The sequence below is a fragment of the Scleropages formosus genome, chromosome 1 (assembly GCF_900964775.1).
Source record: "Scleropages formosus chromosome 1, fSclFor1.1, whole genome shotgun sequence".
Classification (NCBI taxonomy): Eukaryota; Metazoa; Chordata; class Actinopteri; order Osteoglossiformes; family Osteoglossidae; genus Scleropages; species Scleropages formosus.
In genome coordinates, this window is record NC_041806.1 from 9,225,028 (window position 1) to 9,241,976 (window position 16,949).

At 42.5% G+C, this 16,949-nt stretch overlaps 1 protein-coding gene across 2 annotated transcripts in view; it reads left to right on the plus strand.

Moving 5' to 3' along the window:
• mecp2 (methyl CpG binding protein 2) overlaps window positions 1–13,648 on the plus strand; it is a 33,157-nt gene extending 19,509 nt beyond the window's left edge. For both annotated transcript variants that reach the window (XM_029253996.1, XM_029253997.1), the window contains exons 2-3: window positions 2,961–3,335; window positions 12,282–13,648. In XM_029253996.1, coding sequence (XP_029109829.1) covers window positions 2,961–3,335; window positions 12,282–13,542 — 1,636 coding nt within the window. In that variant the 3' untranslated portion in view covers window positions 13,543–13,648. The remainder of the gene's footprint in view (window positions 1–2,960; window positions 3,336–12,281) is intronic.
• Window positions 13,649–16,949: the final 3,301 nt, after the last annotated feature.

Sequence of the window (16,949 nt, forward strand, 5' to 3'; positions counted from 1 at the left end):
ACTTGGGGTCGTTTCGCTAAATGACACACTGATCCACCTATAAGCGCTCAGCAGCCATCGGTCGGCATCGCTGCAGTTAAGCTTTGACAGAAGTAATCACATTGTTGAGTGCAACGTGAGTTGTGCTAGCATGTTAGAACAAAAAATATTCGAAATGTTAATTATTTCTATTTTTGATTAATGATGATCTAGGTTTTAAAGAGAAAATGGCTTTTTTTGGTTATCATTGGATGATATATATTTTTTTTTTTTTGCTTACCGTTGGATGAATTTTTAAAAAAAATTTCCTTAATTTTTAAAATTTTTTTTAATTTTTATATTTTTTTAAATTTCCAAAATTTTTTTGCTTACCGTTGGGTGATTTAAAAAAGTTTTTTTTTTCCAAATATTTTAAAAAAAAAATCAAAATTTTTTTTGCTTCCCATTGGATGAATTCCCCCCCCCCCCCCCCCCCCCACAAAAAAAAAAAAAAAAAAAAAAAACCATTATACTGTTCAGTTTATTAACTTTTTATTGAACCAAAATAGGGGGCGCGGTGGTGCAGTGGGTTGGACTGGGTCCTGCTCTCTAGTGGGTCTGGGGTTCGAGTCCCGCTTGGGGTGCCTTGCGGCGGACTGGCGTCCCGTCCTGGGTGTGTCCTCTCCCCCTCCGGTCCTACGCCCTGTGTTGCTGGGTTAGGCTCCTGTTCCCCGCGACCCTGTATGGGACAAGCGGTTCTGAAAATGTGTGTGTGTGTGTGTGTGTGAGAACCAAAATAATCTTAATGCTGTGGTGCTTTTGGGAAACACCCTGATCAGTAATACACTAGCTGAGTAACAAATTTTCATAAGACACAAACATTTTCCAGTTTATTTTTAAACCATTTTCTTCATCTTCCAACTTTGTCTAATTTCTCTTTGTAGCTGAATGATCACAACCCATCTTTACACATCAAGTACAGCGGGACTGCCCTTCAACTCGCTTCCACAGTGTTCACAGCTGATGGTTGATGTTCGTGAATGTTGGTCACTACAGTAGTTTCGGCAAGAAGAGAATCGGAAGCGGTACAGAAAGTGGAAACCGGATAAATTGATGAACATTCGGTGTTGAACTGGAGTTTGTGGAAATGGGGCGTTTTTATTTTCAGTCATTCACTTTAGATTTTATGTCGTTCCAAGTTAATAAAAATATTGCAATATCAGGTTTTACAAAGAATTTTATTTATTATGGCTCTGCCCACGGTTTTTCCAGAACCTACCTTGTAATTGAATTGGGGGACATCTGCATTATTAAGCTTTTACTGATTGTCACAATAATTTTAATTATTATGTGTACAAACCTCTGCTTCTGGTGTCTTGGGATCTTTAGCTGCTTTGCTTTCAAAAGGCATCTGTTACATGGGTTCCCCTGTGCTGGCGACCCCTGTGTATCTCCAGTTTTATTTGCAGTGGAGCTCTTAATTTAGCTGCTCACTCAATGAACTGGATATCACAAACTTTTTTTTTTTTTTTTTTTTTTTTGCTTGTGTCCAGTTTTTATTACTGGTGTGATTGCTTCAGTGAATTATTGTATAATTGTTTGATAGTAGATTAATGAAGGATTAATAATTATGGGACAGTTGGTAGCGTAGTGGTTAGAGCTGCTGCCTTTGGCCCTAGATGTCGCAGGTTCGATCCACACCTCCAGCTGTAGTACCCTTGAGCAAGGTACCTACCTTAAATTGCTCCAGTAAAACAGCTGTATAAATAACTGGAGAACTCGGAGAAAAGCATCAGGTAAGTGAATAAACATAATTGATAAGAATGAGTAATTGTAGTGACTGCTAATCAAACTATTGACCTTCTTAAGGGAGAAAATTAAGCATCTCTGATTTTTATTTTTTTATTTTTTTCTTTCTTTTCTCCACTGTTATATAAATTTGGTTGAAAACAATAAAAAAAAAAAAAATATATAATATATATATATACTTCCTAGGCGGACATATTTCGTCTGACATTTCTTCAGTAATCCTCTGCATTGAGTTGAATGCTAAATGAAGCGGAATTAATGGTGGGCTCAGCTGGAACACAAACCAAAATACTTAGGGGGTCACCAGGACCTGGGTTAAAAGCCCTTGATCTGCAGCCACTCGCTGATGCAGGTAATCTCATAATGTCGATAATTATTCCTGTGGCACCATGAATATTAATTAAACCTTCTGTTCGGTAAACAGCTGTTTTTGACGGTGCATTTAAGCCTCAGTTTGTGATACTCTTGGGAAAGGAGTACTGTGATGTAATACCTATGATTTGGTGATTGATAAATGTATAAATGGGAGAGCTGATGTCAGTATTGGGGTGAATTGAGTGACAATTCAGGAAAAATATTTAAATTGAGAAAATGGTAAGATAGTGTATCATTAAGTAGGGGGCGCGGTGGTGCAGCGGGCTTGGTCGGGTCCTCCTCTCTGGCCTGTCTGGGGTTTGAGTCCTGCTTGGGGTGCCTTGTGATGGACTGGCGTCCCGTCCTGGGTGTGTCCCCTCCCCCTCCAGCCTTGCGCCCTGTGTTTCTGGGTTGGGCTCCGGCTGCCCGCGACCCCGTATGGGGCGAGCGGTTTCAGACAGTGTGTGTGTGCGAGTACTTAAATGTCCCTCTTGGCAAACTGACTTGAGCTGTATCCTTTATATTTGTAGGAATATAGTGCCGTGTGCAGAACACTCTTCAAAAATTATTTGTCTGCGTCTCTAAACATGTTTCCTTCTTCTGACTGACCATGAGCAGCACTGCAGCTGGACGAGTACCAGTGGCCAATGGGCCCGGATCACTGACCGCTGCTGTTCTGCTGCATTTGTCTCATGGAGCAAAGTGTGTCCAGGGGCTTTTGAGTAACAATGAACCTGTTACTCATCTCCTCTGTGTGCGTGCATCCCCTGTTTTCTGTGCCTGTCCCTCCATCCATTTGCATAAGCGTCACTGCGCTCCCTGTGCTCTCACCCCTGCAGCGAGGAGAAGAGTGAGGAGCAGGACCAGCTGGGGCAGAGGGACAAGACGCTGAAACTAAAGAAGACAAAGCGGGAGCGGCGAGATGAGGAGCGGGAGGAGCCAACCGTGTCCAGCCAGCCCCCTGTGCCCGCGCCTGCACCCGTGCAGCAGCAGGATCAGAAGCCGGCGGCGGAGGCCGGGAGCGCGGCGTCCTCCGACACTGCAGCAGGGGCCTCGCCTCCAGAGGCTGCCGCCTCCCCGAAACAAAGGCGTTCCATCATCCGCGACCGTGGCCCACTGTACGACGACCCCTCGCTGCCACCTGGCTGGACACGCAGGCTGAAGCAACGCAAGTCCGGCAGATCTGCGGGCAAGTACGACGTCTACCTGATAAAGTGAGTAGCGTGCGACCCTTTGCTGGGGCAATCTTGGTGGAAATTCCTCCTCTCTTACATTCCAGTAACCTGTGGCTTTGCGCTAAAGATGTCGCACGCTGGTGCGTATGTAACGACCGGACCGCGTAATATACGAGTGATGTCAGCCCCTGCGTGTGTTTTTTTAAAAAAAAAAAAAAAAAAAAGAAAAAAAAACGTTTGCGTCATCATTTATGTTCCAGGAATTGTATTTGTGGTAAAAACACAAGAGGACAGGAAGAATATTTCTTTTACGCTGTCATAGTTTCCAGTCTCCAACACACTCACATGCGCACACAGGCAGTACTGCTGAATTAATTGTCCCCCTAGAGGGCAAGTTGATAAATATAGTGAGTGACACTTTTTGAATAAGTCCCCCCCCCCCCCCCCCCCCCTTGAAATGGCGCAATATTATATTTTCCAAAAACATTCCTGGAATTTCCAGCCTGTCGTTCAGCTGTACCGTTTAATTAATCGAAGAGGGGGTTCTGATGAATGGTTTCCTTTGACTTTCTTGCCCATCATACAAGTTGGGGCATCGCTGCAGTGCACAGCGAACACAGGACACCCTGTGAGCGAAGCCAGCAGGTAGAAAGGGGCGAAGGGGGGGCGGCATAAAGGTTCCGAAACCGAGCGGCTTTTCCCCAGGGCCGATCCCGTCCGAAGGCAGAGTTCCTAACGGCAGCGGAAAAGAAGAGGGGGGGACAGGGGAGCACGTCAGGTCAGTTAACTGTGAGTTCACAGTCGCGAGGTTAGGCTGCCCCTTCTGTTTCGCTGCACCCTAACCCAGGCATGCAGTGGTCAGGCTCCCCTCTACAGACATCTTTTATTTATTTATTTATTTTTCGCTGATGGTGATTAAGATTCGGCTAAGAATTTTTCTTTTTCGTAGTAATAAAGCGGGTGGAAGCAGACTTCTTGTGATGTATCAATTGCGCATTGACTGTATATCATTACAAAGCTTGAAGGCACAGAAAAAAACCTTCAACTTGGGTGGTTCTCATTGCTAAAAGTATTTTTAAAAATAGTTGTATATTAGCAGATCTCTTCTAACTCTGGAACCATTTCAGTACCATTGACATAGCACCAATAGTAATGACAGTTAAGTGATTTCATTAAGTCAGTAGGGAATATACATTCACATTTACCTGACATTTATTCTTATATGTAAGTTTGTTACTTTTAAACAATTTCTTAAAATAGTAGAATGCGTAGCTATGTAGTGGATGTGTTTTTTTTAGTGTTTGAAGGTACGTGATTCGTCCGTGTGAAAATATGCTCAGAGAAAAATAGATGCATACTTGGAATTGGAAATATTTTCCTACTCGCTCTGCACGGATCCCTTCCATTGACTGGTGCCAGGAGCTTCATGCAGAGATTCTCGGTAAAGTGGCACTTTGAAAACCCGTCTCATATTTGAGCTTTGATTTCGGTATTTCGCAACAGGAGAAGTTTGACTTTTTACTGGAGCTCTCCTTTAACGTCATTGTTTATTTTGGGGTGTATTGTTGCAGCATTATCACTACCACTTTGGATTGGGCGTACAGTAAAACCCCGATTTACCGCAAATTCGGCTATAACGCGATGGGTCATTGGACCCTTTTTTTTTCTTTTTTTTTTTTTTTTGCCATTTCTGGAATGTGAAAAACTACATTCAAAATAAAAGTTCAAACGTTGGCAAAGTGTACAAACTTTGCAAACCGTCTTGCAGCGCGAGTCCGTTAGAAATGCTGAAGTGCCTCTTAGTCTTACAGCTGTCTGTCTCGGCACCCGCCATCAATTCATTGTCAGCAAATCACACTTAACCGAACTTTGAGGTTAGTTTCAAAAGATGAGACGTCCATCGACGTGAAGGGTTCAAACAACGCAAAGATCACGTGACGTTGGTCCTGCCGTCCACACTTATTTGCATAAGCAGAAGATGGAACCCAAAGCTCTTCTTTTGCTTAACAACTGTCCCGCTCATCTGCCAGCTGCCAACCTAGTAAGCCGTGACGGAAAGATCCGAATCTCTTACCTCCCCGACATGCTACGTTCAAGCAAGGAACACTCGATCGCTTTTTTTAAAAAAAAAAAAAAACAACTAAATGATTATTGCTGATACGTATACAGTACGTGCATTCTTGAATCAGGTTTTTGTTATCGAACTAACTCTCAGTTGAATGAGAGCAAAATTAATTTTTATAACTTTCATTAATCTAAACATTTGGTTTAAGACCAAAGTACTGTGGCTCCAGAGTCGATTGGGGCAAAGAAGGATGCACAGGCAGTGTTCGTTATGAATGTTTATTGGAATCCGACACACAGGGAAATACTGCTGTCAGTCCAAGGACCCCTTTTCCTCAAGAATCTTTTTTTTCCTTAACTGTCATTCCGATAATAAAACAGTACAATGGATAAAAGCCAACCTCAAGCCAGCATGCTTAGTGTCCCCCAGGCTTTTCTCCCTTTCCTACACAGTCACCCTCTTATATTCCCCGTAAGTCCCCTCAGCGGTTGAACAATTTATTCACATTTTACCCACAATCCAACTTTTTGCAATAGACCCGTTTCCCGCCCAAACTCTCAGTAAAGCAGGTCATTACAGTACTTTTTGTTGCTTAAGTAAAAAGATTTAATAAAAGTTAATTTGTGTTTTAATTTTTACTGTAACGACAACCATTTATTTACAGCATTCTTTAAATCAAAAGTAATCTACTTGCCAGAAAGTAAACGTGCAAAAAAAGGGTCAAATATGATGAAAATAGAGAGTGATGTAGGATGTTCAGTCAACATTTGCTCAGTTTGAACGCTGATTTTCTTGAACCCCCAGTTCACTGCGACCCCACTTTTTTCACGGTGACATTTTTATGGGCCCTAATGATCACGTTATAACAGGGGTTACACTGTATTTCGATCCAGTCCTGAAAGTAGCAGCCAGTTTACTGTTCGTCTGCTTCTTGAGTTAAAGTGGAGACACGGAGGACCCGATGGCTCATGCTGGCAGAAACACAAGTGCGTTTCTGGGAAGCGTTGCATGCCGTGTGCCACCAGGCCTGGCAGTTTTCCTGTCATATGGATGTCGCCCGGCCTTTCCACATGGTCTTTGTACTGGGCACCTTCTCAGCTTCTCGCTGACTGTAGTGCTCTCACACTACAAATAAGGGCCAGTTGCAGCCGCTAGTGCGAAAGGCCCGTTCCAACTAGACTGCTCTTACAAATGTGGGCTGTGAGTTGTTTTAGTGGTGACGTGGGAACTAAATTCAGTTGCCACTATTATTATATACAGCAAGAAAATATTTAATACACTTTTATTAGTGGTGACCATTAAAGGACCTAAAAATGATGACGAAAGAAAATTAAAGTATTGAAAAACACAATGTATCAAAAATGTCATGTGTTTTTTTTGCATTTCCATTTAGTTTTGTTAGATCAAACATACTTTCGGCGTTAGTTTCTACTTTGTGTCAGTTTTTAGAAAAATATTCCACATTCTTGGAATTAGCGAATTTTAGTACCGGGTTCCAAGCACCAAATATTCCAGTACCTCTTAGGATCCCATGCTTTCTGGTGCCTTCCAATGGCTGTAAAGAATCAAACTAAAACTGGCACTCTAGAAGAACATGTGGTATTTTTGCAGTCGGTACTAATCATAATTAATGCAAATATCGACATAACTAAGAACTCCAAAAAATTTTTGTTGCATTGCATAACGTTTTAATTGTCCTTTTACAGAGACAGAGATGCTGGATTTTTAATTCAGGGATGCATTGTTTCAGATTTTAGTTCAGAAAGCACTGAACATGATTCAAAGTGTGTACCTGCAGACCTGTATTTTAAATAAGGAGTCTCTTCCTGTGAAATGAGAATATATTCTGTACTACCAACAGGAAATGCCTCCACCACAGAAATGTGGCATGAAAGATGGTTTTAATCATTGTCATGTTTTTCTTTAACTACAAGTTTCAGTTTCTTCTGGTAAGAGTGTTAATTGATATTGTAAAACCAGTGATGCTTTGTTTTAAGTGCCAATGATATTTCTTTCATTTGCAGTTCTAAGTTGGTTGGAATGATCCAGTATACATTTCTGTATTAAACATTTGATATACTATTGATCGGACCGTAGTTTTTTTTTCCATTTACATTTATTCATTGAGCAGATGTTTTTTTTCCAGAGTTACTAATGATGATGATTACTATTAATTGTTAGTGATTATTAAAGATTATCAACCATTGTCTTCATATGTGAAATATCTTTTTTTCTTAATTTTTCATGTACTGCGTATGGCAGTGGACTTGTCCTTGTCAGCTACATGACGTTTATTCCTGGAGTATGTAAGATTACACATGACGACCCTTGGCTACTGACCTATGAAAGAGTTTTGCACTTTTGGAAGTCAGTTTATACTTCTAATGAAAAATAACTGAATAAAACACCAAACCAAGTACAAGAACATTAGTGTTCAGGTCAGAGTTAAAAAGTAGGATACCTCATTGATAACTTTGATTTATACAAAATACAGCTAATCTCATTATACAGTTAAAATATATATATTTTTTTTAAACTCAGGTGACTTGATGAGGATCCTAAATGCGTCTTCTCAATACACTCATTTGCTTTGAAATGAGGATGTGGAACTTGGCCAAGCTTTCGGTTTTGTTTGTAGGCCCCATTTGGCCTTTTTTGCCGTGGGTACATTTTAAGTTCCTCAAACAGTGTACTCTGTTGCAGTACTTTGCAAAGCCAGGCATACAGTGAGAGTATTGCCTCTGGGATCTGTAAGACTGCGAAGCCTTACATCAGGCACGATGCAGCCATTAAAAGGTTTCTGTTGTTTTAGATCGTTTCGAAAACAGCAACTTAGTTGCCTGGAGTCACACTGGGGTTTTAAATTTGTGTTTTGATTTTTTTTTTTTTTTTTTTTTTTTTTTTTTTTTTTATTATTATTATTAAACGAGGGCTGTTATAGGCAGAATTTGGTCATATAATTATATATAGAATTAGTGCCCAGTTAAATTATTACAAGTGTGTAGTGGATTTTGAGATTTTTTTTTTTAAAACATTTGCATCCATTTATATTTATATTTGCATTAATTTTCTCCAGAGTGACTTACAGTGTTCACCTACTTAAAACAATTTTCCCATTACAGCTGAGTAATTTTTACTGGAGTAATTCAGGGTAAGTACCTTACTCAGTGGTGCTATAGTAGGAGCCGGGGTTTGAACTGGAGCCCTTCGAGTCCAAAGGCTGCTGCCCCTTTTTACCAATACCATTCAAAACTCTACACTAAAGAAAACGTAAATTAATAAAATAAATTTTTGTGACTCATCTGCTTAGTTGTGAGAAGCAGGGTGTTATTAGATGCATAGTAAACTGATTTACAGCAAACTGTGAATAAACTGCTGTCAGTCTAACTCACCAGTTTAGATATATTGATGCAATTAGACATGCGTTACCTAATGGCAAAACAGTATGTTTTGCCAGGCTACGTTTGTGTACAGGGAAAATGTCTGACTGTATAAATCATCAGGCATATAATTTGCATCCAAGTTAGTGTTTTAAGAGTGCAGGAAATTCTGTAATATTGGGAATTTTGGCTTTGCCGTGATCCCAGACATCGTGATTTATGAACAGCAGCAAAGTTTATGTTTGAAACGTGTTTTTGGAGGCATTTTTCCCTTAGGCACCACACTTTTAGGCACAAAGAGAAGGAGCAGAAATGATTGCACCTACAAGAAATCTTTAATTGTTGATTTTACATGTCTCTTAATTGTAACGTTTGCGTTTTACACTTCACGTTGTCCCTTGATGCCTCTGTACGTGCACTGTTACACATGGAAACAGAGTTCGGGTGACGTGTCAATTAAGGAACATGCACTGTTTGGGCAGGTAGAGGTGCCTGCAGGTGCTCGGCAGCTCCGTAGGATATGTCTCATGCAGCAGTCACCAGGTAAAGACCACCCCTTTCCAGCAGACCCATGCAGTTCATGTTCCTTCAGCGTAAAAGCTATGCAGCTCACCTTGTTTTCGGAATGAACTTGGATGCTTTTCCCTTGAGGGGGGAAATAAAATCAAAAGGAAGTATCCAGAATGTTCACAGTGGACTACACAAAATCTGCAAATCCAGAAAAAAACAATTAGAACAGTGCAGTTATGTTCAGCTAATACAAATGATAAATTATGCAGCAGGCCATAGTTAATAGTATTGCGTTTGATTGTCTGTCAGTTACAACTGTGATTGCACTCGGTAAACACACTTCTTTAATTTATTAGTGTCCTTAATATTTAGAGCATGGATTGGAAGAGATTTTTAAACAAACTATTTTTACAAATGTGTATATATATGCAAATGTGTTCCGTGTCATAACTGCGTTTATGTAAAATAATTTTAAAAACCTTTCGAAAGGCTTCACTCTAAAGACTTTTGAATAAAACAAAGCTCTTGTAATAGATGTAAAATGAAACAAAGGAAAAATAGGCAGCATAAGCATATTCATAGCCTGTTGCACTGGGCTGCATTGTATTTGCATATCCAACCAGCATATGAACTTAACTTGGCTGGAAGGCAGATGTGCAGAGTCATGCCCGTGGCTGAAATTACCTTCTCCACTGGCACGGGTGCGGAATCCTTCACTTACACATCCTGCCGAGTTCTTGTACCTCATTCTGTTATATCTCCGGTGTCATCCTTTGGGAACACTACTGGACCTTTTACCGTTTAATAAATTTAAATTTGAAAAATGCACAATGGAAAATGAATGCGGTGCCAAGCAATGAATTAATCCACCTATTGTTTATATGTATTTCTGTTTAGCTTATTAAAATTCCCGTTGGAAGGGCTTGCCGTTGCAGCCTTACATGCGTAGCGCCTTGATAATGTAGCTAGCCTATGGATTCAAAACAATTGTCTTAAAAAGTCCAAAGGCTTTAAGTCAAGCTATGCTGCCCTCATGTGTTCAATCATTTTTTAAAAACAAATTTTTCATGCAACATACAAATCAGCCAAACAATGTAAAAAGGTCCAATTTACATAGAATTAATAGAAACAATAACCAGTTCGGTATAAGCAGTCATTTAATTTTATTGCTAAACGGCAAACCGTCGGCATCTGTTTCGGAAGTATTGTACGATTTCTCTTTGGAGATTTGTACAAAATGTAAACTATGGTTACGAGTAGATATTATGGCATTGGCCATTGAACAGACCAATTTGTTCAAAAATTTGTAGTCACAGATTTTATGGTACACACACTGTCTGAAACCGCTCGTCCCATACGGGGTCGCGAGGAGCCGGAGCCCAACCTGGCAACACAGGGCGAAAGGCTGGAGGGGGAGGGGGAGGGGACACACCCAGGACGGGATGCCAGTCCATCACAAGGCACCCCAAGCGGGACTTGACCCCAGACCCACCGTAGAGCAGGACCCGGTCCATCCCCCTGCGCCACCGCCCCCAATTGTAAACAAACGTAACTGATATTTTATTAAGTATATCCTGTATATCTCACACCTTCCCTTATCTGATAACTTAGCTTTCTGGGTTGTCTTAGTTGTCTTATTCTGTCTCAGTGCTATTTCATAAAGGTGTATGGGACTTTTCTCCAGTGTTTCCAGTGTAATGTGTAGCTTAGGCATCTGAAGTCATAAGCGATATTTCTGCATGCAGAAGAACGTTAGGCATTTCACATATTGAGAGAAATGTAAATCAGACAGACAGTAATGGGTTAGCGGTTTTGGGAAACCTTGGAAAACTGAAATGCTTAGTGTGGAACTCTTACAGTGGTAGGGTTCCTGTGGTGGGTGGGGCCTTACATTACCTTACATTTACACCACTGAAGTAGTTGCATAAAGGTTTATCCATTATTCAACAGTTATGATCACAAAATTATTGAATGTTAACCTTCACACGTATATCATTCACTTAAGAGATCAGGGGAAAAGTGAGGTCGGAAGAGGTGAGTTTTGAGACCCTTTTTAAATCCGCAGAAAGATTCAGCAGTTCTGAGTGAGAGGGGGAGATCATTCCACCACATCGGAGCCAGAACCGAGAACCTTCGTGCTTTGGATTTTGGACCGTTTGCGTGTGGGACCTTCAAGTGGGCAGAGGTGGAGGAGCATAGCAGTCTGGTTGGGGTGTCCTCCCGTCAGCTGCAGTTTTCCTGAGACTGAGGGCAGAACTACCACTGTCTCCAGTGTGGAAACAAACAAGCTACCTGTCAGGTTCCGAAGAGACCCGAGTGCCCTTCCTTCACACAACCTAAATCACTGTTATTAACAGCCTACTGGACAGATAATGATTTCATGCCTGGCAGGACAAGCCCAGCACCGCAAGCAGCAGGAGTGATGGAGGATTATTATGCCTTGAAAAGGTGTGGCACAGGAGTGGCCTGAAAGAGGGATTGATTTTTCAGATGTGCTTTGATGCTCTGTAATCTGACATTGTGCAGTACATTGTAGGGCTTCCTCGCTGGGTATGTTGAGCAGCCTGATTGATGCTGGCAGGACAATGTGGGGCAGTGTGACACCGACAGCTGTGTGATCCACATTTTGGGCTATTCTTGGGTTACCGTGTGCTTTCCTACAGGGCTCCCTCTGGAAAGCAGCCCCTTGGGGAAAGCGCTGTTCGCTGGTGGTAAAGGACAGAAAAACCATATTTACGAGAACGTCACGCACTTGTAAAAAGAATTACTTGACACATTTTGTTTCTGTCTTAAGAGTTTAGCAAGAGTACTGCAGATGAGTTTCATACTTATCTCCTAAGTAAATACATGTTTGTCCAAAGAGAATCAAAGTCCTTCAATCCAAGGCGTCCGTTACAGAAAAGTATGTAACAAATACTCTGTAGAGCACCCACAACTTCTGAACATGCTGTTGTATACTATGGATAGGCTTGAGCCAGTAGCTGTGCACTGATGCTTTAGTGAATAATGGAATCTATTATTATTTTTCAGCCCAGAGGGGAAAGCCTTCCGTTCCAAAGTGGAGCTGATTGCATACTTCCAAAAGGTAGGAGATACCACCACTGACCCCAATGACTTTGACTTCACGGTTACGGGCCGTGGGAGTCCCTCTCGTCGTGAGAAGAAGCCCCCCAAGAAGCCCAAGGTAGTGAAAGCCTCCGGACGAGGTAGAGGGCGCCCCAAAGGCAGTGGCAAGGTTCGGCAGGCCACCGAAGGCGTGGCGATGAAGCGCGTGGTGGAGAAAAGCCCTGGCAAACTGCTGGTTAAGATGCCCTTCGTCACATCCAAGGTGGAGGCAGGTGGTCCCTCGGGCCAAGCTGCTGTTGCCAAGACGCGTCCGGGTCGCAAGAGAAAGATGGAGCAGGAACCGCAGACGGCGCCCAAAAAAAGGGGGCGCAAGCCAGCTGCAGCGGCCGCAGCCGGGGCCGCGGGTTCGAGCACTCCGTATGCAGCTGCTGCTGCGCTGGCCGCTGAGGCCAAAAAGAAGGCCCTAAAGGAGTCTTCCGTGAAACCCGTGCAGGAGACTGCACTGCCCATCAAGAAGCGCAAGACGCGAGAGACTGTTGAGGAGATGGAGGTTCCCGCTGCAACAGCCACAGCAGAGCTGGGGGTGGGGCAGGGAACAGGGTCGGGGATAGGAACAGTAGCGGGAACAGGGATGAGTCTTTCGGCGGGAGCGGCTGGTGCGGAGGGGGTAGAAAAGGGACAGAAGTTGCCAAAAAGCCCAGGAAGGAAGCACAAGGAGGGCCCCACAGCCCCAGGGAGTGGGGGCAGCAGTGGCAGCAGCAGCCCCTCCAAGAGCCAGAAGAAGAAAGAGCGAGCACAGCAGCACAAACACCACCATCACCACCATCACCACCACCACCCTCACCCACCCCCGCCCCCGCCGCAGTCCACCCCGTACCCAGCACACGCACACCAACATGCCCACAGTCGAGCCACGCAGGGAGGGGCTCTGGGGCTCGAAGACAACGAGCCCCAGGACTTGAGTACCCCGAGGTCCTGCCACGAAGATAAGCAGCAGCCGCTGGCTCGCAGGGAGGTGGCCAGAGCCGACAGCTGTCCCAGCAGGGACACCGTCACCAAGACTCAAGCAGCAGCAGTGGCCACCGACCTGAAAGGCAAGCACCGCATGGGCGAGGGGGTGGAGGGGAGGGAGATGAAGGACATTGTGCCCACGTCAGCAGTGCCGAGGCCCAGTCGAGAGGAGACGGTAGAGTCGAGGACCCCAGTCAGTGAGAGAGTGAGCTGACTGACTTCACCATGAGTGCGGAAGTGTGAAAGGGGTGGGAGACGTTGGCAGTGAGAGCAGCAATTTTTTGAGAAAAAAGAAAAAAATGACAAAAAAGTTTGTGTATATATGTATAAACATATATATGTATATGTATATGTGTATATATATGTGTATATACATACATATACATGTATATATATGATAAAACAAAGGCAGCTGTTGTGTCTTGTTCTTTCTGTGGGTTGGGCTGTTTAACCAACAGTGATAATGACAAAAGAAAAAACAGATTGCTTCCTGATAAATTTACAGGTCTTTTTCATCTTTTTTTTTTTTTTTTTTTCTCCTTTTCTTTTTTAAGAAAAAAAAACTTTATATGTTTTTAAGATCCTATCAACAACCCCTCCTTGTACCTTTGTCAAAGCTTCATGTGGATGTGGAAGGTCCTAGGGGGGCGTGTTCCGTAGGTTTTGTGGTGTTTTTTTCCAGTGGGCTTTGGACGGTTGCTGGAATCCACTGTTGTCGAACGCATCACTTTAGAATATTCCTTAGGCCTGTGTGTTGCAAGTGACTTTATCCAAAAAAAAACACCAGATTATATTTATACTGAAATTTCCTATGATGTTCCAAATTTTTTTCCATAAATTCAGCTTAGCCAAACTTTGGTCATTGGTCTTTTTTTTTTTTTCTTTTTTTTTTTTCTTTTAAATTTATTTTTTTATTTATTTTATTTTTTTTTTTTATTAAACTGTATTGAGTACAGTATTTCATGATGGAAAGAAATTCTGAAACAGAATTATTACTTCATCCAGTTGAGACTGTTCCAAAATGTTTAATCTTTCAGCAAACTTCCCCTGTTCCCACTGTGTCATAATAGCCTCTATTAGGGGGGGAGGAGAGTGACAAATAAGTTAGAAACTTTTGCCTGGTCATCAGTCTTCAGAACGCAGTGTCTGATCTGTACTACGAGAGCTGTGAAATTTCCTGTTTTATTACCCCTGCATTAACTTCCGCTGTTTTTTATACACATAGTTTTTACCTCTTTGTCCTCTCCCCTCCGGGCCCGACGAAGAGACACCCTTGCTCTTAGTCCCGCGGTCGTGACGACGCTCTCGCTCTAGAGGGGTAGGACTGCATCCTCGTGGGATTTTGCTTTTGGATCCCTCATCTGAAGGAGGAGTGAAATGAGTGATGCCCTTGCACTGCTCCATCTCCACTGAAGCTTTGAACAGAGCATTTCTTTATTTACGTCACAGTCAGATGAGAACTTCCTGCAAGCTGGTGAAGGGGAATGATGTCTGTGCCCTTTTTTTTTTTGCCGAAAGACCTCTAAAGAGCTTCCGTTTTGGGCTTTTTAAACACTCACCCTTACAAAGTGTTTAAATTACTTGTCTCCTTAATTACTGTAAACAGGCTTATGTGAAAATAGCTGTTTTCAAAAATGTAGGGTGACTAACGTCTCTTATTAATAAGGTATGAAATTTCGGGTTGTTTCGTGTCAAAGAAATGAATCAAGTTTAGTGCTGGTGATTATACTCAAAGCAGATCGGAATTTTTTTCCTTTTTTTTTCCTTTTTTTTTTAATTTTTTTTATTTTTAAAAGTGCACCGTGTTTTCATCTTCCCCATCTTACCCCCTGGTAATTTCACTCTTTGTTGTGGGTTTCCACTCGTAAAGGGAAGTAGGCATCGAAACGTGGGGTTGGGGAGGCGTCGTAGCACAGCCGGAGCATACCAAACACAGCCAGGGGACCGAGGACTAGGAGCGCCGCACACTGCACTGGCTTCCCTTTAGTCCTCACCTCACCACAGTGTTACACGGTCCAAGAAAAGCATCCTCACGCCGTAGCTGTTCCAACACTGTGCTGCGTACAGCATTATACGTGAATCTGTTTGCTTTGTACTAAAGACCGCCAAAGAATCATTTTGATCCTCGCATGAAGGACACCTTTTATTGTTGTGTGAATAAGATTAAAACTTCCTTTCAGAATATTCTGGTGCCCCTGAAATACCTCTAATTTCCAAATCCTTTTCTTGTTTTACTTTGACGATTGAAAAAGTGGCTAGTCATAAAAGAGTGAATTTGCGAAAGGGCAAATCTCAAACAAATTGCGTGTATCTGGATACGCCGAACACGGGATGGGTGTTTGTCTCGCTTTTGTTTTGTCCGAAAGACATCATTTTAAATACCCGAATCCGCTTAAGGAAGTTCTAATGTGTCATGTTGTGTATTTATAATATGTTTCATAAAAATGTTGTGTTAACTGTGCATTTTTAACAATCCTGTTATCTTTATTGCAAATTATGAAGCACCTTATGTTAAATGAATTGCATTAACCAACACAAAGAAAATATGAAAAAGGAATGATGATATTACCGGAAATATCTGAGGCCCTCTCCTGTTTCCAGCAGACAGGCTGTTGATTAACCGAACAATACGCTGATTTCCGTTTCATGTCCGGAGGTTGAGACCTGTACAATATTTCGGTACTCTCTGTTTGCATGCTCTCACATTCAGATTATTTCTCCGTTTCATTGTGAAGTTGGCTATTAGGAAATAAATAGGTTTAGTTTTGAGTAGTAATCCCAAACTGCGGATAAAAAAGCAAAATATGTAGCACAAAATCGTTATGCATGCTACAATTTGGAACTGCTTTGTTGATGCCACAGTTCATTCCAGGACAATGGGTTTGGGTAATTCCTTACTGGAATAGGGATCATTGTTCAACATTGTGCAATTGATATATTGTATGCCAAAAGGAGCTTTTGGTTCAACTGCAGCAACATACCCTGCGCACACCATACATGTTCATATGACAGAATGTGTACAAACTGAGTCGGCAGGTTTCCAGGACATGCACATAAACATACACAGATGCATACGGCAAAACCCCAGCTGCAAGCGGTGATGCTGGTTGACCCTGGTTGATGCTGGTTTTTATCACGAGGTCTGGCTATGTCCCACACGCGGACGGCTGTAACGTTCGACAGAAGCCACATCTCAACTGGAAGAAGCCACTTTGTCTCTGAGGGGTGTGACACATGTAAGAAATTCGCAGACTAGTTGCCTCTCAGACCGTCTTCTGATCGACCTTTTGGAGATCTCTTCGTCTCGATTTGTAGCTCTACCGTTCCTCTTATCGCGGCGTAGGGCAAGGGCGTTTTCGTCTGTAATGCACCTTCGGTCAAGTACACGTCACGGTTGAGAGGGAAAAGGGGGCAGTGTCCTCTGTTCACGGGAGTCCTGGGTCGTAGGGTCCCACGTAGTGGAATGTATATGTATATTATTAGTTGCTGTTGTTCATCAGATTATTTCCTGAGATTTAATTACAAACCTTTTTCTAACAATACAAGAAGAACAAAAAACAAAATGTAAATATTTACAGTGTACATAGGACGGAACGAGGGACACGAAGTAGTAGGAAGACA